This window comes from Arvicanthis niloticus, chromosome 4, assembly GCF_011762505.2.
Source record: "Arvicanthis niloticus isolate mArvNil1 chromosome 4, mArvNil1.pat.X, whole genome shotgun sequence".
NCBI lineage: Eukaryota > Metazoa > Chordata > Mammalia > Rodentia > Muridae > Arvicanthis > Arvicanthis niloticus.
Window position 1 is genome coordinate 114,810,457 of NC_047661.1, and position 26,385 is coordinate 114,836,841.

Sequence of the window (26,385 nt, forward strand, 5' to 3'; positions counted from 1 at the left end):
AGGGCATCAATGAATGCTAAACTCATTGCATGAACCTGAGATCCATATTGTCTCCGAGTAGCTCCTCCCAACCTACTTGTCTAAAGAAGTTACAAGAGGGAAAAATAGGGAGGGATGGACACCAAGTGATAAAAATACTGGACTACTGTGATAACTCATATGGGAGGTAATGAATGCAACATGACATCTGTGAAGTCTTCTTACATCAAAACATTTCTCAGTGTATCCTCATGAGAATTAAGACTTATATACAACTGACACAATTTTTCATGTGTTAATTTCATAAAACACTAAGGACAGGGGAGTTATTCTAGAACATGGACAACTACTGCTACGAGGCAATCAGGGAAGGAAAATGAGTCTATATAACTCAGTCCATATATGGGTAATTACTTGGAATTAAATTGCAAAGCTCCGTGTACTAGTCACTCTCTCAACTAGTTATACCCCTGGCACAAATATCCTTAAAGAAATATAAGTTGAAGTAGCAACAGGTAAAGTACAGTGCCCGTTTACTGTGTGCAAAGACTGGGCCCAACCCCAGGACTAGGTCACAGAAAGGTATACACATAGACATGTGAACCAAGGGTGGAAAAAACCCACCAAGAATAACATTTTATTCTGTTTTAAGTGTGGTGTCCTCCACCACTCTGCCGTGCTCCTTCGAGGCAGCACCTCCCTGAGCCTGGAGCCTGTTTTCTAACTATACTGGCAGCCAGCAAGCCCCAGCCCCTCCATCACTGCCAGGATTACAGACTTGTGTGGGACATGTGGCTTTCACATGGGTGCTGGGATCACAACACTGGTGCTCAGGATTGTGCATCAAGCAAGCACTGTAGCTACTAAGCTATCTCTGTAGACCAAGTGTGTCTACTTTACAGAGGAATCTGCTCATTTTAACCAAACCGGAAGTGATTAAGAAAACACTGACAATAGGAAATCCCTAGCCTTCTTGTCTGTAATTTAGAACATGTGGGAGATGAGTAATGTACATGTTGGTGTAAGGGTTCTAAACTACTTATTGGCAGAAACTATAAAATGAAGGGCTAGGATGGTTTATTTTCATTGTCAACTTGACTGGATTTAGAGTTGCCTAGAAGACACACTTAGGGGGGTATTTGGAGTATTTCCAGAGTTTTAAATGGGTGAAGAAAGAGACCCATGCTGAATGTATATGGTACCATCCTATGAACTAACATCCTGGACTGAATATAAAGAGGAAAAGGAAGAAGCCAAGCAAGCACCAGCATCATCTTCCTACTTCCTGGGGACACAAGGTAACCAGCAAGCAGGTGGATGCTCTACCACCAGGCCATTCTTCCAAGATCCACTGTGCCCCTTTTAGACTGTAAGCCCACATACAATTTTCCTTAGGTTGCTTTTGTTGAGTGTTGTCATGGCAACAAGAAAAGCACTAATAAAAAAAGGCAGGTGTGTTTTTCTTCTTTCAAATTATAACAACAGAAGTGCAAGAGACAGGAGGAAAAAATGAGCTTACACGTTAATCTGGATATGTTGCAGCAGAGTAGAAAACTTGCCTACCATATATATCTAAGGCCGCCAGTTCAATCCCAGCCCTGACAAAAAGAAATTAAGAGTAAATTAATACATTCACTTACTGTGGTTGTACAAGAATGAAAGTAGATGTTTTGTAACCTAAATCTAATTCTTTTAATCCAGTATTTATTCAAGGTTAGACTGGAACCCACAGTTTAAAAACCAAGGATAGCAGTCTAACCATCTCTTCACAAAACTACACCAAGAGTTTGTTCCTGGAGCTTTATTTTCTAATGATATAAATTGAACAGCCAGCCCACCTCCATTACTAATTCTACTGTCAAAATATAAAATGTCCCCCTAAATATACCACACTCTTGGTCTTAAAGGCTCCCCTGATACAGCTACACTTCAAATGGTGCGGGCACTTTGCTGGACTAAACGACAGGCAATCCTGGTACACTGTACCTGAAAAGGTGCTCCAATGGCAATGAGGTTAGATTATGAAATTACCCTCAACCCATTGATTCCCTTTAAAATCCCAACAAATGCAACTAGAGGAAGTGGGATAAACATCCAAACGTTTAATCTCCCTTTACATATTATATTAACATTCATATTACAAGGCATTCCATTCACAAATATTACAGTTTGATAAAAACTTTAAACGCACACACACCCAGAAGTCTACACCAGATTCAATCATTTTACTAAATCATTAAAATAAAGTCATGAAAACATTATCATCATTCTCTTAAAGCAATAAGGTCTGAGGCACTCTGGGAAAGATGTCTTAAAGTATGTGTCAGTGGTATCGAATTATACTAAAAAGTCATGAGACACCTCGTCACCAAGGATACTCCCATGACAACTTTATCATCTGGTTGTCTCCACTGCATCCACTCGTATTTGAACCACCACCGAGGAGCAGATTCCAGGCACCACGGTCATTTCTGATGAGACTCTCAACTATACAGGTGAGGTGCATTTGCAATACAGGATAGCAGCATGCATACTGAGTGTTTACAGTACTGCAATAAGTTCCTTTCTCATTCTGCTAAGTTTACTAAATGGTAAACCCACAGCCGCCCATAACTATGCTCACACATGGGACATCTGGGAACTCTCCCCCATCATCTGCCACAGGACAACTGCCACTCTTCCGAGTGCTCTGGAGATGTACTCTTACACAAGGTTCTCAAGAAAGGGGGCTTCTTCCCTCACATCTGACCAAACAGAGGTCTGAAGTAGCAGTGCACTGGAAAACCAGCCCGCAGTTCCTGGCCGCTGCCTGCAGCACAGCTATTCTTACCATACACCAGACCTTACAGTCTGGTAACCTCTCATGTGAATCTTAGCACTCACTCACTGACACACATTCCACACTAAATGGAGTCTTCCCTGCAGACATACAAGATAAATAATCAGCATGGGGTGAGAGGAGACCAGGTCCTAACTAGGAATTACTCACTAAGGAGGCATGGGTCTGTTTATGAGAGCAGATGTCCTGTCAAAGCAGAATCCACCCAGACCGAAGGTCATATAGTGTTCAGTAATCACGTATATGGAATTTAAAATGTACGCGTATAGATTTCCATATATAGCAATATATAATAAAAAATCTGGAGCAACATGTTGCTAAAGTTTCAAGATTTTTCATCTTCAACTTTCTCTTGGAAAGCAGCTGGCCCTTGGTGGCTGCTCTGTGGCAGTGATAAAGCAATGAGAAGCAGATCTAGGTCAAAGTGCTCAAGGGGCAAAGAAGAAAACACAGTACAGAGAACTGAGGGGTGAGGCCAGGGACGGAAGGACGAAAGTAACGTCTCCTTTATTCTTCTCAGCTTTCAGACCCAAAAAGCTCTTGAGGACACACCAAATGTGAAGTCCATTCTTACCCACAGTCAAAACAAAACGAGTGATTAAAAAAAACTTCATTTCCGTACTTTCAATAAAATGCACAGTACGAGATGGTGTTCGGATGTTAGGCATCTTGAGAGAAATTAAAACTGGGACATGAAATGAGGCCGAGAGCTATCGAGTCTCCGGGTGAGAATTTCACAGCCAGTGTCCGTGACCAGCAGGGTGTGCTCAAACTGAGCGGATCGCTTCCCGTCCCTCGTCACTGCGGTCCAGCCATCTGGCCAGGTCTCATCCTGCCATCCACCTGAACAAGCAAAATAGTTGCTTAGTTTTGTCATTCCCAGTCCTAAACAGACACTAGGTAAGGACACACTCAGAGGGAAGAAGCAGCCCGATGCACTATCGAGATCCCTCTAACACTTGGTTTTAGCCAAAGTTTTTCCAACTTCATTCCATCTGTAGCACCAATGAAGTAACAAAGTCTGAATTTCCTCATGTATATCTATTTCTCAATATCAAATCAAGAGGCATTTCCAAAATAAAGGTATCCTCCCACAGAACGAAGCAGGAACCGACAACTGGCAACTTTCCAGAGTAATGGACTGAACTATCCCAGTGTACAAAGTGAACATGAGTTCCTGCACCGCTTTGGCAAGTCACTCCTGAATTGTGAATCATTGATAGGCACACAATTAGAGGCTGACAACAGATTATACTATAAAAATCCTTATAACCAGAGAAATAGTGGAAAAGAAAAATAGGGGTTTTGAGGACTAACAAAATACTATATAATTATACTATAAAAATCCTTATAACCAGAGAAATAGTGGAAAAGAAAAATAGGGGTTTTGAGGACTAACAAAATAGGAGAAGACAGCTCAGTTGGCAAAGCACTTTCCTTAAAAGCATGAGAACCTGAGTTTCATACCTAGCACCCATGTAAAAAGCTAGTAGGCTCTGGGGTGTTAGACATAGCTCTCCTGGGGCTTGCTGGAAGCCAGCTTAGCCTAATTGGCAAACCTCATGTCCCAATGAGAGACGAATTTCAAAAACAAAAGCAGAGGGCTCCTGAGGAACAAAACATAAGGCTGACCTCAGGTCACTAAGTTTTCACACCTGGAGGGCCTGGAAAGGATGTGCTGCAATAGAGGGCTCAGGACACACTGGCCAGCAGCCCCAACATGCTGCCCTGCTTAAACCCAGTGAAGAACTGGCACAAGTATTTCCCAACAACATGCCTACCATTACAGCCCATGCCATCACAGAAGATCATAAGAGACTGGCTACCAGAGATATTAGTGTGTCTGTGATGTGCTTCCTTGTGATGGAGTGTTGACTATAAGGCCAGATGGCTCACCAGTCTGGCAAATTTTGCCACATAAGCCACTGTGTGACCTAGGGAAGTTACACTCTTCCAGGATCTGTTTCCTCTCCTAACACCTTCCCCCAAAATGGAATTGACTTGTATAACCGTGTGTCTCCTCTTCACCCTCCTACATCAAGCAAGAACTTCTACAGAGGCTTGATGTAGGGTCTTATTCTCATAGCTCATCATTTGATAAGATCTTTATGAATCACCACGTACAAAGCATCATCTTGTTAGAAACCCTTAGGATGTTCAATTCTCTCCACAGTACCAATCAAGTGCAATAGGGAGAGGAAAGAAAAAGGAAAGAAATAGAACCAGGTCCTGATCTGGTAAGTAACCAGAAATGAATAAAAGTTCAACAGATGTGACAAGGTTTGGTGAGGCACCAGATAAGGGAGCTTAAGCCCGTGTCAGACAATGTAAATTAGATTGCTAGGCCACACATGGAAGAGAACCAACCTCCACACATGCTCCAGCCTCTACATCCAATGTGTGCACTTGCAAAAATTGGATAAAATTTTAAAGGAAAAAAGAAATGCTATAAATTGTGGTGGTTTGAATATGAATGGCCCCTATTGACTCTTGTGTTTGAGTGACAGGTCCTCAGGGAATGGCACTAGTAGGAGGTATGAAGTAGGTGTGGCCTTGTTGGAGGAAGTGCATCACTAGGGGTGGGCTTTAAGGTTTCAAATGCTCCAGCCAGGCCCAGTGTCTATCTCTTCCTGCTGCCTGCCGATATGGATGCGGAACTCTCGGCTCCTGCTCCAGCACTATGCCTGCCATGCTCCTTGCCATGACAATATGGACTGGAACCATGGAACTAGAAGCCAGCCCCAAACAAATGTTTTCCTTATAAGAGCTGCTGTGGCCACGGGGTATCTTCAGAGCAACAAAACCCTAAAATACAGAGGAGTAGAAACAAATATACTCACCTTCACAAATCATTGGCTCAATTGTAAACACATGACCCGATTTCATCACACCAACTGCTTTATTTTCTGAAATTAAAAGAAAATGTCTCAAAAGACACCAAAGCCAACAAGCATTGAAGCAAACAGCTCACTGTGTAGTCACATAGGACTGACATGTGCAGTAGCTCCTCCATTACTCTCCCAATTCTCCCAGTCTGTCATTCAGCACAAAGGCTACCACCAATAACCACTGCTTGCAGTCAGTTTACTCTCAGCCTATGCTTTCTACAAAAAAAGATAGGGATGCCCATAGGCTTCAGGTATAATCACCATCGTTTACATAAATGCACAATATTTTATGCTAACTCAGATTAGAAAAGGCAAGCACTGCTGGGTGAGGTAGCGCACACCTTAATCCCCAACACTAGGGGTGGGGGCATGTTGCAGGTGTTATTGGTTGTCAAACAGAATCCCACAACCAATCACCCATCCACTTATGGAAGTCTGAATGACATGAATCATAATACTGGAAACCTCTCACCTCTTTGGGAAAGGAAAGTATGTTTGTATAATGGAGCACATAATACAAAAACAAAGGTTTGTAAGCAATCTTTTATCAAAATGGAAATAAAACTGTGCAGAGTAGGCAATGTGCTTAAATGATGAGGAGACATTTCTTTCTATCTGAAAACAAATTGCCTTTCACACTGTAAATCTACTTTGGCCTTTGTCCCAGTTCACAAATAATATTTTTCAGGATACCATGAGACATGTCCAGTCCTGCTACATTTCCAAAGGCCGGAATTTAAAACTAGAAACAGACTTTTTGGAAGACCCTGACAAATATGGACCACTGGCTTAAATTTAAATTTTTAAAATATAAAAAAATGATGGCCGGGCAGTGGTGGTGCACGCCTTTAATCCCAGCATTTGGGAGGCAGAGGCAGGCAGATTTCTGAGTTCAAGGCCAGCCTGGTCTACAGAGTGAGTTCCAGGACAGCAAGGACTACACAGAGAAACCCTGTCTCAAAAAAAAAAAAAAAAAAAAAAGACTTATCAGCTACATGAACATTTGCCCAGGCTGGCCACCAGAGGGCAAACACAAGACTCTGTTCCTGCTGGAGGTTTTGCAGCAGCAGGAACAAACCATACAAAGAGTACCTAAACCTACTCCAGCTTGGTGGGCAAAGGCTACTGACTAGGTGTGAGGGAAGCTCGCCCACACCTCCACTCTAGCCCTTTCCTGGTGGACAGCCAGCGACATTGCTCCCCACTGCCTTGCGCATTCAATAGTACACTCACTGAAAACTCCAAATCCTGTTTTTAAACTCATTTGAATCCTTGGATGCATAAATCAATTAAGAACTATAAAAATTGGCTTTTACAATTTATTTTATAATTAACATATTTTGTAATTTATAAAAATTAGATTTTCTAATAATAATATGAACTTTCTCTCAAAATGGCCTGCACCTATAATTTTCAAGAGTTGGTCTATCAAAGACAAAATGTTAAGAACTCCTGTGTGGTGTTCCCACTCACATAATTTTAAATACTAGGATACATGAAGTACAGTGGACCCAAAGAAGCCAGGATTAAACCCTACTGATCACTTTAACACAGCCGCTACAGTGTTAACGCACTCTGCACCTCAAAATGCCTGCTCTAGGATATAGCTAATGTAGAAACTCCACCCTCCAGTCCTCCAGTCCGGCTTCTACAACTCCCACTGTTTGTTTAAAAAGACTCTAACCTCTACTATTCATGTCATAGAATATTAAAGTTTCAGTTTTGTTAACTCACTCAAGAAACACAGATTATCTGAGGGGTTGCCGCAGATTGCCAAGTAAATTGTAAAAACTTGAGCCAGGAAATAGTGGCACACATCTTCGAGACAGGGTTTCTCTGTGTAGCCCTGGCTGTCCTGGAACTCACTCTGTAGACCAGGCTGGCCTCAAACTCAGAAATCCGCCTGCCTCTGCCTCCCAAGTGCTGGGATTAAAGGCGTGTGCCACCACCGCCCCGCAGTGGCACACATCTTTAACCCCAGACTTGGGAGGCCAAGGCAGAAGGATCTCTGCAAGCTGAAGGCCAGCCTGGTCTAGTGAGTTCCAGGACAAGCCAGGGCTATACAGAAAGACCCTTCAGAAAGACTGAAAGCTTGTACCTTCTTCCCCTGCACAGCAGTTTCAGTGCATGGCAAATGCAGGATGCTGTCACCACCATTTCTACCATGGTGGCCTGGAAACACACCTCATGTGAGAAATAACGCTGCTTCTTCCTGCTTCAGTCTCCTTTTCAATTTTTTTCTTATAGTTTTCATTTTTATTTTATGTATATGGGTATTTTGCCTACATGTATGTCTGTGTAGCGTGTATGTGCCCAGTGTTTGCACAGGCCAGAAGAAGGGGTCAAATCCCCTGGACCTGGAGTTACAGTAATAAACTGCCATGTGGGTGCTTGGAGTCCAAGTTGGGCCCTCTGGAAGAACGGCCATTGAACCATGTCTCCAGGCCTGTTTTCTTTTGTCTATGTAAGTCAATGTGCTAATGTTAACCATCTCCACTAGTGACTCACCTGCTCCCACGGCGTTCTCTTCCCTTACTACTCATACTTAAACCAGTTTGTTGCCTCTGCACTTGGAAAGATCACCTCACTCCCTCTCTGCAGTCTCTGAGACATGGCGCTCGTGACCAGAGCAGCATTTCAGTACTGAGAATGGAACGGGCACTCAGGTTCCTTCAGGGTTTAACATACACAGTTGCTAGTTTCAAAGTTCGTGCATGATGTGGTCAACAAGTAAGTGCTGCCTGATATCCAGCAACTGTACCACAGCAACTCTCCTGCTTCACCAGGCATTTCCTCTCATTTCACTTCTTCATAGTCATGCACCTAGGACACAGCTGGCCACAGCATCACCACCCATTGAGACGAGTTATACTGAATATTCCCACTACAAGACAACCTAGACACCTTTGCCAATTCAGTCTTCCCAAACTACCAGCTTTGTGGCATTCATTTGTGCATGTGTGTCTGTGTACATTTTTCCTATTTTACTTTACGACAGCACCACCTCTATACAATGTGCTGTGATCATAATCAGTCCACTAGACTCTCAGCCCCCTCCCATGCCAGCCCTTTTCTGCTTCCCAATTAGTCCCTCTCTGCCTTTGTTTCTCCTTCCCTAGCTTCCTCAGATCCCATGTGAACAGTCACAGTTGCTGTGTGTTCAAAGTTTCAACTGTGGTGTCATATCTAGGTAAGAGCACCTCGAAAGCTTCCTCTCTGAGTACCTTTTCTTCCTCATACTGCCTGTTCCTGGCCCTCAAAGCAACCTGCAGCCAAGCTTAGCTTGGGTCTCCAGGACTCTGTCCACTGCAGTGCCTTCTCATCTCCACCACATGCTTCAGTCTCTCCCCAGGACTCGGTGACCAATGCTTCAGTCCTCACTGTAGGAAGCATTAAACACAGGAGAAAAGACTGACTCCAGAGTCAGAGAGAACCCAGGTACCAAAGGTCAGCCCTGGCATTTGCTTATTAGACTGCATAATTCTAAGCAATAACATGTCTATGTGAGCATATACTATGCATTTACAAGTAGGGCTGAAAGAGACTAAAGATGGAGCTGAGGTACTGCTTGACTAGCAGGCACAGTCTTCGGTTCAACTCAACACTGAAATAATAAACAAAGGTGAGAAATGATGGTTTAGAGATATGATGATCAGATGTGTATCATCATCACTGTCATTCCAAACATCAGGCCACGAAGGTCAGGCAGAATTCTAAGTGCTTCCCAGGTATCAATTGTTAATAATCCCTGGATGTTATCATTCCCTACTACTATGCAATGAGAAAACTCATGTTTTCATAGAAGTTCTGAGATACAGAGGAAGAATGTGTGTAACTGCATACACACATACAACACTGAAAACAGACACTCCTGAAAAAGGCTGGAACACGATGTCTTAGACTTCCTGTGTTTTTTGTCTACACCACTCTCAACTTGAAATACGTACCTTCTTCTCCTTTATTAAACCAATAAATAATACACAAACAACTCCCAGCAAAACAAAAAAAAAAAAAAAAAAAACAAAAAACAAAAAACAAAAAACAAAAAACAAAAAACAAAAAACAAAAAACAAAAAACAAAAAAAACCTGATTTCACTTAAGAAACCAGAAAACTTACAGGAAGACTGTGTACTGACTGCCAGAGTCAACTTACATTTCTCCAAAAGTACTCAACTAGATTACACTTCCTATTTATTTCCCTTGCAGTCAGATATAATTAAGCACTGAAGTCCTGCAAATAGAAGCAAATACAGGTGATTTATGCCAATCCCAAGATGGCTGACTAAAACTCTAAGCACCTACTCTCCTAACATACTAGTACCTGTTGACTAGGAGACAACCCCAGGATGACATGAGAAGATGAGCTGAAGATCACCTACTTTAGACTATCATGTGAGAAAGCCTTCAACTTGATTTGTGTTTGAACAGGTAGCATCGAGAAGGAAAGGCTACACTCACAGCTTACACATTACTTCAGTGACTACCAAGCACAAGACCCTGACTAAAGACTTTGTTCATAAATAGAAATAACCAAGTATTTGGATAGTACTCACTGGCATAGTGTGGTACATTGGGGGCTGTATGGAAAAGTTTGTGGATCCCATGTCCACAATAGCTTCGAACAACTGAGAATCCATTTGCTTGGGCGTGTTTCTGAATGATGTTTCCAAGTTCTCTGTATCGAACACCAGGCTTCACTGAAGGGAAGAGGAAAGACCTGTGAGGAAGGGCACACTTAACAGAACAGTTGGTTTCCTTGTGGCAGGATCTTGGTGAACACTATTCCTTCATGCCTCAATCTACAATGAGGGACCAGGGAAATCCAGATGGCCAGTAAATGACAAAGCTGATTCAAAATCAGGAACACACAAAAAAAGAACACCAAGGAACACCAAGTGGTCAAGAGAAGCACCTTTTGTTTTCTCTAAGAACAAATATTAAACAATTGAATGGAAAACACATTTTTTTATCCTTTTTCACTAAGGGCATATAGCCAGGGTCCTCTAGAGGAACAGAACTTACAAACACACACACACACACACACACACACACACACACACACACACACACAGAGATGGGGGCTTATTAGAACAGTTAACAGCCGTGGTCCAGCTACTCCAATTATGATTGTCCACCAACAAAAGGTCCAAGAATGACTGGATGTCTCAGCTGGTTTTCAGTATATGCTAGAATCCTAAAGAAGCAGGCTCTGACACCAGTGAAGGAATGCTTACTAGCTAGGTGAGAGCAAGCAGGCAGAGAGAACTTCCTTCTTCTATGCTCTCCACTCTCTTCTTCAGCTTACTAAGCTACCTCATCCGGAGGTTTCAGTAAAACTTCCCCTAAAGGATGCAAATCTCCCCCATATGATTAATAATATAACTCAATGTCTGAGGAACCAGCTCCAGGGATATTTTAGCCAACATTTCTGAACAAATTATTTGGTTAAAAACATTAAAAATATTGGAAAACTGAAGCTCTCACAAATAAAAACATTAAAGTTCTTATAATATCATCTATAATTCTGAAGTTCTTAAGTAATCAACAGTAACTAGACTTGGAGGGAGGGAACTTCCCCAGAAGAATACTTTTCATTTTTATCTCAACCCATGTAGCCTTTATGTGACTCAGTAAAAGCTCATTTCTTGTATCTCAAGCAGTACAGTGAAGACAGTCAGTGTTACTAGACTTCCACGCCTTTGTCAAGGAGTTCTCCTCCAGTCAGAACGGTGATGACACGTCAGCTCTCCTGGAAATAGTGTGCGATGAGAAGGATAAGAAAACAAATATAAAATGTCAAAGGCTGTGGAACTTTCTGGAAAATTGCTCCCAAATTATCCTTTTATTTAGTCTCAGCCACAAGCCTTTCCTGTTCTGCCATCCCCAAAAAACAGCAACAAGAAAGACTGGGACAAGTCACTTATACAAACAAAGCCTTCAAAGGACCCTAGAGAAATGCACTTATATGCACTACTGTAACAGCAGAAAACCACCAGAGTCAGATTAACATTATACAATCCTGATAACCAGAAACCAAGAGAATGTGGTAAGAAAACTGGCGGCAATGCTGAGTCGAGGCCAGTGGGGCAGGGCGGTGGTGGAGTGGCCTGCACACCGGCCCTGCAGAGACTCTCCACTGCACAGGAGCTCGTGCTGCAGCGATATCGAACAGGAACTGGAGAGAAGACTCAGAGAGAGACCTTGGCTGCTCTTCCAGAAGACCCAGGTTTGATTCCCAGCACCCATGTGGCAACTCATAACTGTAGCTCCAGTTCTAGAGAGTCTGACACCCTCACACATATAAAACATCAATGCACATGAAATAAAAATAAAGAAAGAAAAGAGAAAGATTGAACATTCCAATTCTAACTTAACTAAGCACATACACTACCTGTATCCAGCTTTAAAATGAGTAAAAAGAGAGGAAAAAGACCCAAAAAGCAGTAAGGATACTGCAGTAAAGAGCTATAAAAAGCAACAGGAGATGCAAGCATAAAGAAGGCTCCATCCCCATCCTCCCAAATCACCACCCTCTTTTTCCTGTGAGAGCAATGAAAGTGAAAAGAATCTGCAGCCAAGCCGGGCGGTGGTGGCGCACGCCTTTAATCCCAGCACTTGGGAGGCAGAGGCAGGCGGATTTCCGAGTTCGAGGCCAGCCTGGTCTACAGAGTGAGTTCCAGGATAGCCAGGACTACACAGAGAAACCCTGTCTCGAGAAAAAAAAAAAAAAAAAAGAATCTGTAGCCAAATCAAAGCTGAGGGCACTGGGCACTGGTGGGCGTGGTGCACTGCAGGCACTGAGCGCTGGTGGGTGTGGTGCACTGCAGCGTAGCACCAGTGGGAGCTGGCTGGAGCTGGGCTGGAGCTGACCTGCATCGATGGCTTGCATCAGGCATTCATATGTCGTCTGAACAAGTTTCCGTGCTCCTTCATCCACATCTCCAACGAAAAAGGTCTCATTTAGATCCCCATGATAACCATTTCGATAAAGGGTGATGTCCACTGGGAGAGGAAAGGCAGATATAAAGCCCATGTTCACGTACATTTTAAAATCAAGCATAACATCCTCATGCAACCAAATGAAAACAGTTACCATATGCAGTCTCAATTCACCAGTGAGTGTAGCTGCCTAAGAAAGAACCCTGGGGAGGTCCAGCTGAACTAACTGTAGAGATCAGGAATACGGCATGCAGCACAAGGCAGAGGGTAGCTGCTATGCTAGTAATGACACCCTGTGTGGCAGAAGAACAGTACCTACAAGACAGCTATTCAGAGAAATGACCCTGTAGTGACACTGCACTGATAATTTCACTAAGTTCTGAAATTAAACAGAAAACATTTCCACTTATCTTCAGCTCACTCTTCCTCTACCTGGGACACAAGAGCAGTTTACCTTGTTCTAGTTGATTTTAAAAAACCTATTTGTCTTTCATCCATCTGTAAGTATATATCCATCTTCATCCAGGTTTAAAATAAGATACCATTGTGTCACTACAATAAAGTACATATCTACCTAGAGAACACACTAAATAAGTATCCTTACATTACAAATTCCAAGCAACATGTAACACTGCAGAGCAGACGATTCATTCCTGCAACATGCTATATGCTGTATACATATAACACATAAAGAATGAAGCTTAGCCAGGTGTGGTGGTACATGCCTTTATTCCATACTGGGGAGGCAGAGTCAGGAGGAGCTCTTTGCGTTCAAGGCCAGTAAAAGCTATATAGTGAGACCCTGTTACAAATAAGAGAGAGAGAAAGAGAGGGGGGAGGGAGAGAGAGGGAAAAAAGAGAGAAAGAGAGAAAGTAAGAAAGTAAGTTAATATGAAAATCAAGGCTGAACTCAAAACTTATGAAATGTTTATAAACAAGAACCCTAAATAAGTCAATAATAACTATAACGAAGACAGTACTATAGTTAATCTATGCAATCTGTATAGTCTCTAACATTTGGATTTTTGCTTCTTTGAATCCTGAAAACACTAGATTCATTAATAGTAAAAATGCCATGTAGAGGCTCCATGGAGAACATGCTTTCTGAGAAAGAATGAGGACCTGAGTTCCTGCCCCAGCATTCATGGAAATAAAGTCAGGTGTGGAGCATATGCCTGGGACCCTAGTCCTGGGGGAGCAGAACACAGGAAGGATCCTGGGGGTGCACAGGCCAGCAACCTGTTTAAAATGGTGAGCTCCAGGTCAAGTCAGAGCACCCTCAAAAAATTTTGTGGGAGAGTGGGAGGAAAACACCCAAAGTTAATCTCTAGTATGCACATTAAGTATACACAGGTGAACACACACAAGAATACAGTCATATGCATGCAAGCTTTACATTAAAAGAGTTTTAACATATAAGTTGAATTATATACATATACACATTATACACACACAAAACTACATCTAGGGAAGCTTACCACTTATTTTTGTATTGTTTGAGAATGTCATACATGAACATAGTGTGTTTTGATTAAATTCATGCTCTATTCCTTCCTCTCTTCCATTCCCAGCTCTGCTAGTTTTAAACACAGAGTCCTCTTAGTGCTGCTGTGTATGCATGGGTGAAAGACCGTCTCCTGGAGTGTGAGTAGCATCTCACTCCTGACTCTTCCTCCCTCAGAAGCCTATGCTGCTCCTCAGCTAAGGGTGGCACTTCCCGAGCTCACCCCCCAGCCCCCTTTCTGAAATTTCGACTGACTTGGTCTTGTAAAAGTTTTATGGTCACAGGTGCTCTATGTCCCTGTCATATCCAGTCAAAGCTGTTTCACTGCAGGTGTCTATAACCTCTGACTCTTAGGAGCTTTCTGCCCACTTCTGAAATGATCCTACACCTAGGCCGGGGTGAGGTAAGGGGAAGAGGGTCTGATATAGATAGCCCATTTAAAGCTAAGCACTCCAAGCTCATGTATTTCTCTGCGTGTTGGCTACTTATGAGTCTCTGTATTAATCACCATCTACTACAAAAAGAAGCTTCCCTGATGAGCACTGAGAGCTGTACTAATCTGTGCTGTAAAAATAAGAACCTAGGGTACCATTTGTTACTGTGCACTTCACAGAATGTTAGTATCAGGTTCTCCTGTGGCCTCTGATTTGGGCAGCCATGGCTTTTTGACCCAGTAACAGTATCACGCAGGAATTTCTTAAGTCAAAGTGGTGGTTACTCCCATAGCCTTTGTGTCACTACTACACAAGAGGATGTCTCTGGCCAAGCCAGTTGTTTTACTGTAGCTCACAAGCTTCGCTGCTGGGCAGGACTGCTGATTACTTTTCTCTAGGGAAGTCCTTCACTGATACACTCAAAGGGAACAGTACTATGGCTCCTTTGACACAGCCAGTGTTTCCAAACCAGCAGGGTCCAGGAGGCCAAAGCCACTCCATTTTAAGAAGGCACTCCTGCAGGAGTTTTTTCCCTTTACTTAAGGTCTTTATAAATTACAACTAAGGGTCTCCTCAAAATCTCTCCTGAAAAACCTACCCTGATCTCTTTATAATCACTAGTAAATGTTAGTAAAAGAAAAAAGTATGTAATAAGCTCAATATTAAAAGGAGGCCAACCTACAAAGTCAGCTCCAGGACAGACAGACACTGTTTCAGATGACTGACATACAGACAGACAAGTAGGCAGGCAGGCAGGCAGACAGAAAGACAGAATAAGTAAATAAATTTAAAAGTAAATAAATACAATGAATAAGAAAGAGAGAGGAAGGAAAAAAGGGAGGGAGGGAGGAAGGAAAGGAGGGAAAGGAAAGGAAAAGGAAAGGAAAATAAGAGTTCCTTTAATTTTGAGCCATACTTGAGTTTTAAATAGGGAAAATTCAAGTCAAGACAACAGAAACCACTTAACAGATTCCTGAAATTTGGTGGGGGTCCCCCCCCCCCCCCTGCTGACAAGACAAATGTTACACTCATTTCTTACCATTAACAATATCACCTTCCTGCAAAGGCCGCCTGTCTGGAATCCCATGGCATATGACTTCATTCACTGAGGTACAGCAAGACTTTGGGAAGTTATAGTAATTCAGGGGAGAAGGATAGCAGTTTCTTGCAATGCATGCCTACAGTAAATGAAAATACAGAGAAAACAATTTGGAATGGATAAAAGGAAAAATTACGTATGCAATGAGTCAGATCATAAAATCTAAAGAATTTTGTGACAGAAGCCACTATAAAGAACTGATATATTTTACTTGAGAATATTGATAGGTATATAGGTAGATGTATGTATGTACATGTGCAAGTGAATTGTACAAGCACACATGAGTGTGAATGCACGAGCGCGCGCGCGCACACACACACACACACACACCCTATATTGCTGCCCCCAGGCTTTCTTTAGATCTTAAAGGCCAAGACACTGGGACTGTAGGCATACGATGACACCATGCCTAGGCAGCACATACTATCTTGTTCAGTGTCTAGTAGGCTGTATGCCAATTAAATACACTGCATGCAAACCAGTGTTACTGGTCTTCGTGTAAAAAGAGAATCAAATTGACATAATACAAATATATACAAATGTCATATGAAAATTCTACTGACTTAACTACTGCTTGTGAAACATATTTTCAGAAAAAATAACACATATTAACAGACACTTTCAACAACCTCCTCTTATATTAAGGCCACTACAGCCACACGAAGAGAAAATGAGTATGTATATAGTTAAGAAGTGGTAAAGCACCCTCTGCAGCACTGGCTATCTGTACACTCATTCCATGTACTTAGAAAACAGCTCTGTCTAACTCTTCCCACAGCAGCCAGCAGTGCGCTGTAGCTCTGTGTCCTGCTACATGTGGTCTTCAGTCTAGTAACTTTCTAACAGCTGTACAAAATACTAATTGTGGAATAGTCCATAATTCTACTAGCAATTCCACTACTTCTAGAAATCTTTAAGTAGTTAGTCTACTTAAAGTTCTACCTTAAGTCTACCTGAAGTTCCCTCAGGTAGAAAATACTCTCACCGCAAACAACTGCAGCCCTCCAGTTCTTCCCTGATGTGGGTGGACTTCTGCAGTTATCGTATCACAGATTCTGTCCTCTGTAAGTCACATGACCTTGGATAATTATAAAATGAAGGTGACCATAGCACCTACTTCCAGAGGATGCTGGCGACATCAAATGACTAAATGTGAAGGTACCTGACCCACACACGAAGTGCTCAAAATACCTACTCATGCTATATTATTATATACAATATATACAATACCCCAAATCAAAATCCACCTCAGGCCAGCGTAACGATTGACTCAGGAGGTAGAGGCACTTGCGAGCAGCCTGACAGTCTGAGTTCCATCCTCAGGACCCCTTGATAGGACAGAACTAACTTTCTTGAGATTTTCTGACTCACCCCTACATATAACTCCTACCCACAGAAACCAAACAATAAATAAATGTAATAAATTCCAAAAGTTACAAAAAAAAAAAAAAAAAAAAAAAAAAAACCTTCAGCAACATTTTTAATTTTTAAAATACTTTTAGAAGCTCAAGACATATGGTGAAATTCTTTCAGGAAAGTTGTCCCCATGTACAATACCATCATCATGGAGACAACATGGACATGTCAGCTTCATTCTTGCCTTACTTCATACATAATGGATGGATAGACATCTTCAGAACCCAGTGTCCATACATTTAAACTTCTTGACACTTTCTTATGAACTCAGACATGGGATGGATGCCTAGTCTACATCTTAAAGACTCTAACAAGCAATCTTTATTTTAAAACAAAAAGATCTATCTGTGTCATATATACATATTTATCTGATCTATTTATTGCCTTGTTAGTGAGGACTTTCCTTTTAAAAAGATATCTATGTTGGTTTAAATAAGCCTCATAGGCTCACAGATTTGAATGCTTAATCACCAGAGAGTTGGAACTCTGGAGGATGAGGAGGTGTGGCCTTGTTGGAGGAAGTGTGTCACTGGGGGTGGGCGGGCTCTCCCTCCCCTCCTCTAGACACCCCCTTCTGTCTATCTCTGTCTCTCTCCCTCTCTCCTACCCTTACCATGATGGTAATGGACTAAACCTCTGCAAGCATAAGCAAGGCCAGCTGGAATGCTTTCTTTGTAAGAGCTGCTGTGGTCATGCCATCTCTTCACAGCAAGAGAACACTGACTGAGACAGGATCCCTTTATCTCATGTTTATTGCCCTTGTTCTGTGTGTATGAAAGGAATACTGATTTCTAATCTATTTTCTGCAGCTTATTCTGCATTTCAGAATGTCTAGCATAGTACTACAGTTTGTTGGAAACACCAGTTAATTCTATAAAAGCTGAATTAAAAGGCTGAGGTTTCAGAATAAGGTATCCTTTTTTTTTTTTTTTTTTTTTTTTTTTTTTTGTTTTTTGTGACAGGGTTTCTCTGTGTAGCCCTGGCTGTCCTGTCCTGGAACTCACTCTGTAGACCAGGCTGGCCTCAAACTCAGAAATCCGCCTGCCTCTGCCTCCCAAGTGCTGGGATTAAAGGCATGCACCACCACTGCCCAGCCAGAATAAAGTATCTTAAGCACCCTCTCAGATCTCAGACACCATCTTGCCTAAGTCCTCTGTGGAGGGCTGGACACCTCAACTCCTGGCTGGCTATCAAAATCTGTAGACACTGCAGTCCTTTGTCCAGTGCAGTGTCTGCACAGAAGCCACACACATCCTCCCCTACACTTTAAACCATCACTGACATCACTGACTATTGCACGCTGTTCTCCCTCTTAGCTAACAGTAGCAAGGAATAAAGAATGCAAACATGTCCATACAAACTTAAAAGTTATTTTTTTCCCAAAAATTTTCAGTCGCAGTTATCAGAACATACTTACCAGTATAAAAGCTATAGAATGCTACCCATATTTAAAACAACACAAAAGTAAGCTTTTAATTAGTTTAAAAGTTATTTTGGACATTATAAGATGAAGTTTTAAAAATCTAGTAATCCGAAACTTCTGAACTAAGACAGTAAAGTCCTTACTAGGTGCACAGCGTGGTCGATTTCCTCAGTAGTCACGCCTGCTTTAATCATCCCAGCAGCAACATCCAAGACTTCTCTGGCAAGCTGAAAAGGAAAACTAAGTACATTCAGATGAAATAAAATAGAACCTATACTCTGGACTGTCTAGTCAAATGAAATCATCTGATATCATTTTGTATGTAATATTCAATGTTAGAAATATATAAATATAAACACAAATTATATAAAAGTTGAGATAAACACTAATAAGTAAACTTATAAAGATGTATATATTAAGTCAGATAAACAATCAGCTGACAAAAGTCTCCAAATAATTAGCATTAAATCACTTTTCAAATACTGCACAAAAGCCCTAAGTGAACATCTAAAGTTTTTCTTCTTTAGAAAAATCTATGCAGGTGATTCCAGCTAACTAGTCCAGCTACCCCTCCATACTCCATCCACCACATTATCTCACAAGACTCTAGTCTAACCCTGTGGGAGCCTTGGCCTCGGTCCTGTACTACAACATTTGTAAATACAGAATGACAAGTATCATAAAAATTTCACTCTTTAAAATAATGCTGCCCCAGCACTTGGACTTGGGAGGCAGAGGCAGGCAGATTTCTGAGTTCAGGGCCAGCCTGGTCTACAGAGTGAGTTCCAGGACAGCCAGGGCTATACAGAGAAACCCTGTCTCGAAAAAATAATAAATAAATAAATAAATAAAATGATGCTGCAAAAAGAAAAACAAAGAAGCTGGATGTGGTGGCGCATGACTTTGATCCCAGCACTCAGGAGGCAGAGGCAGGTAGATCTCTGAGTTCAAGGCCAGCCTGGTCTACATAGTGAGTTCCAAGATAGCCAGGGCTACAGAGAGAGTGCCATCAAAATATAAGCAAATAAAATGATGATGATGATGATGATGATGCAAGCTTAAGAACAAAGTCATCTTTCAATCTTTTCAGTTCAGTAAATGTTTATATAAACAATACAAAGTTGATAAAAGAAAATGACTACAAATGACTTGCTGTTAGTTTTATTTTAAAGTAATTATTTAAATATAAAAAGCTGTTTTCAAAGTAAGTGAGAAGGGATGGGCTGTAAGAGTTTACACATAAACAAATCACAGACTCCCTGTCTTTGCTCATCTTAACCCTGTGCTACCCATGAGGAAAAAGTAACTCTTACCCTACACACAAGTCGCATCCCCTCTATGTCTTCAGATGTGAGGAGTTTAATCTGAGAAGTACCTTTAAGAGCCTGTTCAGATTCAGACATTCCTGGAATGGAAAGGGAGTGAGTAAAAGCGCAGCACACAGAAGAGGACAACTCAGCAGCACATTGTTCCCTGAAGGGGGCAGCAGCTGGCTCTCCTACACACACTGCTGGTTCACATGGGGGCGAGCGGCAAGGTACTTTATTTTCTTAATATTTTCAACACAAGAAGGAAATAAAAAATTATAAAGAAATATTGCTAGAGATTCCTCTAGGAATCACTGACTATTTAGAGTACTCACTATGCGGCAGACAGTACACTGCTACGCTCGCTAAACGATGTGTTCAACAAGGACGCACAGCGCAGGGTACAGCGCAGGGCACAGCGCAGGGCACAGCGCAGGGTACAGCGCAGGGTACAGCGCTGTCCGCACGCATGGCCTGTTTTCACGATGCATTTACATACCAACAACTAATCAGCTACAGTGCTGCTGTAAAACCAGAACCTAAGTCAACGCCACCCAAACTACTTCCTAGGGTTTTTTGCTTTTTTTTTTTTTCTTTTAGTTTCATTTGCATAGATATTCTGCATGCATACCTTGTGGCCTTGGAGACCAGAAGAGGGCATCTGGTCCCCTGGAACTTAAGAGGAGCTTGTGAGCTATCAGGGGGGTGCTAGGAATTGAACCTGGCTCCTCTAGAAGAGCAGCAGTGCTCTCTTAGAGAACACTTAACCACTGAACCATCTCTCCAACCTAGCTTACAACTTTTAGTAGGCTACAACTAACATTTGAAAAGTGAAAAAGAAATAGAAAGTATCAGATTCTATATTATACAGCCTCGAGTAAATACTACTACAAAATAGCTGATTACTGTTCTTATGCACAAAGATCATGTCATAGAACCATTTCCCACTCAGGTTATAATAATTAAAAGTTTGGGAAATACTGCCCAGATAATCTTCATTAATGAAATCAGTCTAATTCAAGTTTTACATAGACTTAAAAGAAACAGTCAACACAGCAATTATTTCAAAATCTTGAGGGAGGGGAATATGTGTAAATCAATCCTATTTACATCCTCTAAAATAAAAAATGCCCAACCCAATCTTTCTGCAGCCTTTTTATGTGTGTGCCACATGTGTGTGCTGGAGCAGAGAGAGTGCTGGATCCCTGAGACATGAGTTACAGGGACTGGGTCAGCTCAAAGGGTTGACAGTGGTGCTAACCACTCAGCTAGCTCTCCAGCCCCCAATTCACAAAAGATACGGTTATTAATTCAAGATTAGAAAATAAATGACTATCCAGAATGATAATCCTCATAAGGGGCAGCTGCTATCTTAAAATGTAAATGTCAATCAAGAGTGAGCATCGCAGGATGATTATTATCTGGCACAAAGCTATCCTGGCAATACTAGAAAAAAAAAAAACATAAAACTTAAGGGAAAGGATAAAAGCTTTATCAATTTCAGATATTACATAGCCCAAGAAGAAAAGAAGCACCTGGTGTATGGATGAAAGTAAGCATTTATCAAGTTAGCAGTTAAGATGTCAAAATCAGTAACTTTACCAGAATACAAACAAGCTAAAAACTATTAGTAGTTTAGTGTTTAGACACTAAAGTACCCAGAAAAAATATAAAAACTAAAGAGCTTCAAAAAGGAACTCTGAAAACACCACTGTAATAAACACAAGGTTAATAAAACAGAAACCATACCCTATTCTTGAATAGAGCACTTAAATATTATCAAGATCTCGCTTCTTCCAAAATTAATCTGTATTATTAATTAATAATGCCAATATTATTTTTAGAAATCAAGACAAGCTTATTATAAACTTAATACAGTAAAATAAATATGCAATACCCAGGAAAATTCTGAAAAAAGGCAAAGATGATGGCAACAAGGCTCGCACATACAAAACCATTTCTAATAGCCACGTTTGGCTGTGGCACATGATTAGTTAAACACCAACCAAAGGCGTGTGAGAATCAAATATAATAATACAAGACACATTTATCTTACTACATACACAAACGCTGAAAGTATGTCATTATATAATGACAAGACAGTAATGCTCAGCTGAGAAGACATTTTTATCATATAGATCATTGTTAATGTATAAAGAACATTTCAGAAATCTGGGGGGAAATAAAGAAGATACAAATGTGAACATTCAAAAGGATAGAAAATACAACTTTTAATACATGAAAAGATGTTAAACCTTATAATTTAAAGATGCAAGTTACAAAAAATATATACAATGTTTCAACTTTCATGTTTATAAAGACCAGACAAAGTTGACAGCAAACAATGTGGTGCCAATGGGAGAGAAGCCAATTTTGCTGTTTGCTTTTCTCAACTGGACCACCTGCTGAAGTGTGTCACCCTCCCACAGGGCCCTGCTGGTCCTCACAGAATCATTCCAATTTTACTATATGTTCTATCAGAAGTGTGCTCATGGTTTTAATGACAGTAATAACCGGCAAAATGCGCTGAAACTTCTAGTATCTCAGAATAAGAATGTGATATCCTTTAATCCAAACCATTACTTTAGGCAATTAACCTTAAAAAAAATAAAAATACTCTTACATGTAGGCAAAGATGAAAATACAAAAATAGAAACTACAATCTTATTCACAGAAACAAAACCCTGCAAATAATCTAATCTAACCACTCATTAGTAGGGGCCTAGTAGATAATTATGATACACCCACACAATGAAATTTAAATTACAGAACCAAAGAACTTACATGAACTCGCATGGAATACATTCAAGATAATAGATTAACATTAAAAGAAAACTAAAATGTAAAAGGTATCTGTGGTGTGTTCATTCCATATATATCAGAGCTAATCTGGTGAGTTCTCACAATATCTAAGGCATGTTCTTAAAGCAGCTACCTCTAGGAAACAGGGCTTCTTTGCAATAAATAACACTCTTCTATTAAATATATATATATATATTGCATATTATACATATATATTATATGCATATATATTTTTTAAATATACTCAAAAGAGAATAATGTCCACAGTACTCTATCATTCCTACTGCCTTTTCCTTATATTTATCTCCAATGACTTTAACTAAATTTTGAGATTACATATAGAAAACTAATACGCAGCACTAAGGTCTGTCAGATGATCCTGGGCCAGAAGGCAGAAGAACAGATGCTCCAACGTTTTGAAGTAGAGAGAGTGTCCAGGTGTTCAGAGGTCTCTATAAATTGGCTAAGTTTTAGAAACTATGATTTGTGCTTCCCACAATTATAGTTAACTCAGACATTCTGGATTTCTGACGGGGTTGAAAACATATAGCTATTGACCTTAAGAGAAAAGATTTGAGTGGATGGTCGTCAGCTGACATTCATACTAAAGCCAGGTTCAGAACTAAATGTTTTATTTAGAATAGATGACAGAGGAGCTAGTCAGTCAACAAAAGGATGGACTGGGTATTAAGACTATCCTGTACCTCACTGGTACAAATTGGCATAATTATGCTCTAATTGTATTTTGAGAGAAAAGTTTCATTTTAACAGGAAGGGTGATGTGTAGGAGGAGCTAAGGTAGGAGGAGTACTGAGAGGAAGAAAAGGAGTAAGAAGAGGAGAAGAGGAAGGAGAGGAGAAGCTAGGTGATGAAAGAGAAAGAAGGGGGAGACAGGGAGGCAGATATTCATGTATCTCCAACAGTCAAAGATAGTTGTTATATCTAGGTTGGTCAGTGGGTTACACCTCTGATTGAACAATACCAAACTTATAAAGCCTATGATTAACATTATTTTAAAAAAATGTATAAATGCAAAAAGGGAAAGGGGGCATGGGATAGGGGTTTCCTAAGGGGGGTGGGGGGGAATGGGGATAGGGGATGCCATCTGAAGTGTAAATAAAATATCTAATAAAAAAAAAAGAAGAAAAAAGAAAAAAAAGAAAAACAAGTTTGCCATTCAACAACTCCCATGTTTATGCCTAATATCTGTCTGGCTCATTAACTGGATTGTAGATGCATTATACATATGAATCAATTACATATGTAATTTTTAATGCATGCATATGTAACATTATGCATATAGTAGGAAAAAGACATTAATAGGAGAAAAATAAATGTGTTAAGCACAAAAAAAAAAAGAAAGAAAGAAAACTAATACTATGGCTCTGTGAGTCTTAAGGAGCAACCCCGCTAACTGAGCTTACATGCGGGCACACTAGCTGCACACGTGACAGACATGTAAGCCCACACTCAGGAGGCTGAGACAGAAGGACTGTGTGTGTGAGGCCAGCCTGGGCTAGGGAGTAAGATCATGTCTCAAGTGAGGCCATTCTGGGCTAGGGAGTAAAGCCAGCCTGGGCTAGGGAGTAAGGCCAGCCTGGGCTAGGGAGTAAGATCATGTCTCAAGTGAGGCCATTCTGGGCTAGGGAGTAAAGCCAGCCTGGGCTAGGGAGTAAGATCATGTCAAGACCAAACATTTGTAAATGTTTTACATTTAAAAATAAACAAACAAATCATGTAAAACTGCGGGTATTCAACTATTTCTCATTTTTGACATGCAAAACACAGTTAGCCCCTAGTCCAACCTAAATACTGTACAAACCCAAAGGTCAGAGACTAAGTCCACTGACCTGGGTGGCAAATTACTCATCTTCTCTGCATGTCTCACTAATATTATCTATAAAATAGAGAAGACAACAGAACCTACCTCAGAAATGTTGAAAGTATTAAATGGAGTAACACGTGCAAAGAACTTAGCACAGTGCCTGACACATAGTTAAGCAAAAACAACAGTTCCTCACCACCGTTACACCAGCAATACTAGTCTCTCTTCTACTGCTACAGCCCAAAGATGGCAGTGCAGCATTCAGTCAGGCCTTCATAATCTACTTTTGCCTTAATTTAGATAAGAGCAAAAAGAAAATCAAAACCCTTCCCTCCCATCTGGCAGCTCATTTAACACAAAATACAGTATTTTTTTTTTTAATGTAGTCTTTAATAGCCACATAAACACTGTTTTCAGAACTGGATATATTCCTAATGAGGAAAGAAAAAAATCTTTACCTTAAATGTTCTAATGTGGCTTTAAAAAGAGAAACTATGTTTCCAGTCTATGTCCAGCACTGAAAACTGCGGACAAGAAGAGCATTCCTGGCAGTGATTAATCAAGCCCACAAACTGCAAACCATAAGTGAGCCAGGCAGGACTTACCTAAGGGATGGTCAGCATAGTCCGGCCTTTGAATATAACTGGGCACTGGTCGGGTTGGCATCTAAAAACAATAGTGATGTAAGTTCAATACCCGTTAACTAATAAGGAAAATAGAACTGGGAAGAGAACGGAGAAGTTTAAGTCAAAGCTAAAGTTAGTTCGGACTGACATGCTAGCATCGTAGCATTCGTGTGGTGCTCACTGAGAATGAGTTTATCCTTTATCCTTAGTAACACGTACATGTCTGAGAAAGAAGGAGAATGCCAGCCTGGTCTACAGAGTGAGTTCCAGGACAGCCAGGGCTACACAGAGAAACCCTGTCTCGAAAAACCAAAAAAAAAAAAAAAAAAAAAAAGAAAGAAAGAAAGAAAGAAGGAGAATGGCTAAGGCTGTCCATGCTTTAAGATTAGACACAAGGCTGGAGAGGTGGCTCAGTGTTTAAGAGTCAGATCTTCCAGAGGATCTAAGTTCAATTCCCAGCATGCTCATGAGGTGGCTTACAACTACCTATAACTTCAACTCCAGAGAGATCTAACACCTCTGGTCTCCCCTGATCCACGAACTCATGTGCTCACACTCACACAGAGAGATCTAACACCTCTGGTCTCTCCTGATCCATGAACTCATGTGCTCACACTCACACAGAGATATAAACACATGATAATTTAAGTAATAGAAGTGGTATGTCTTTAAAAAGAGAATTAAAAAGCACCAGCAGAAACCCTGTTGCTCCAAACTGGCAAGCTGGTAACAGTAATAAAGTGATGTCTCAGAGTAAACAATCCTAGAGGGAGAATTCAGAAACTTTCTTATGTATCTGGTAGTTTCCAAATTTTCTATTAAAGACATATTTGTTTTTTTTTAAGGTACCAATCAAATATGCAAAGATAGCAAATTTCAACAAGTGAAGTCTCACACAGAGGATGTGGTTGCACACGCCTTTAATCCCAGCACTTGGGAGGCAGTGGCAGGTGAGTTTGAGGCCAGCCTGGTCTATACATAGTGAGTTCTAGAACTGCCAGGGCAATGTGGAGAGACCTTGTCTCAAAACAACAAATTGCTCTTGAGTCCTATGAAGAAACCAATCTTGTTGTACTTAAGTGGAAGCTTCATCTACTGGTTAGCTTTCACAATCTGAAAAGTTCGATGCAGGGGAATGTAACCAACAGTCTTACCCAGCTACAAACCCTTCCAGCTAGAGTAATGAGCAGGCTCACCCATGTACCCAGTTCAAAAGCGGCAAGAATGCTTTGGGAGTAAAGAATCTATTTATCACTGGAGTTAAGGCTTTCCCTAACAAGTCAGAGGCTGAGGACATCTACAG

General features: G+C 40.9%; 1 protein-coding gene across 2 annotated transcripts in view; it reads right to left on the reverse strand.

The window, feature by feature from the left end:
* Nucleotides 1–2,061: 2,061 nt before the first annotated feature.
* Metap1 (methionyl aminopeptidase 1) overlaps nucleotides 2,062–26,385 on the reverse strand; it is a 34,410-nt gene continuing 10,086 nt past the window's right edge. Inside the window, exons 4-11 of one of the 2 annotated variants that reach the window (XM_034500527.2) lie at nucleotides 25,062–25,122; nucleotides 19,836–19,927; nucleotides 18,666–18,749; nucleotides 15,624–15,762; nucleotides 12,578–12,709; nucleotides 10,261–10,404; nucleotides 5,659–5,724; nucleotides 2,062–3,661 (exon numbers count right to left, since the gene is read on the reverse strand). In XM_034500527.2, the coding sequence (XP_034356418.1) occupies nucleotides 3,498–3,661; nucleotides 5,659–5,724; nucleotides 10,261–10,404; nucleotides 12,578–12,709; nucleotides 15,624–15,762; nucleotides 18,666–18,749; nucleotides 19,836–19,927; nucleotides 25,062–25,122 (882 nt within the window). In that variant the 3' untranslated portion in view covers nucleotides 2,062–3,497. Of the gene's footprint in view, nucleotides 3,662–5,658; nucleotides 5,725–8,930; nucleotides 9,087–10,260; nucleotides 10,405–12,577; nucleotides 12,710–15,623; nucleotides 15,763–18,665; nucleotides 18,750–19,835; nucleotides 19,928–25,061; nucleotides 25,123–26,385 lie in introns of those variants that run through there. The other variant, XM_076933299.1, reaches the window with a different exon arrangement.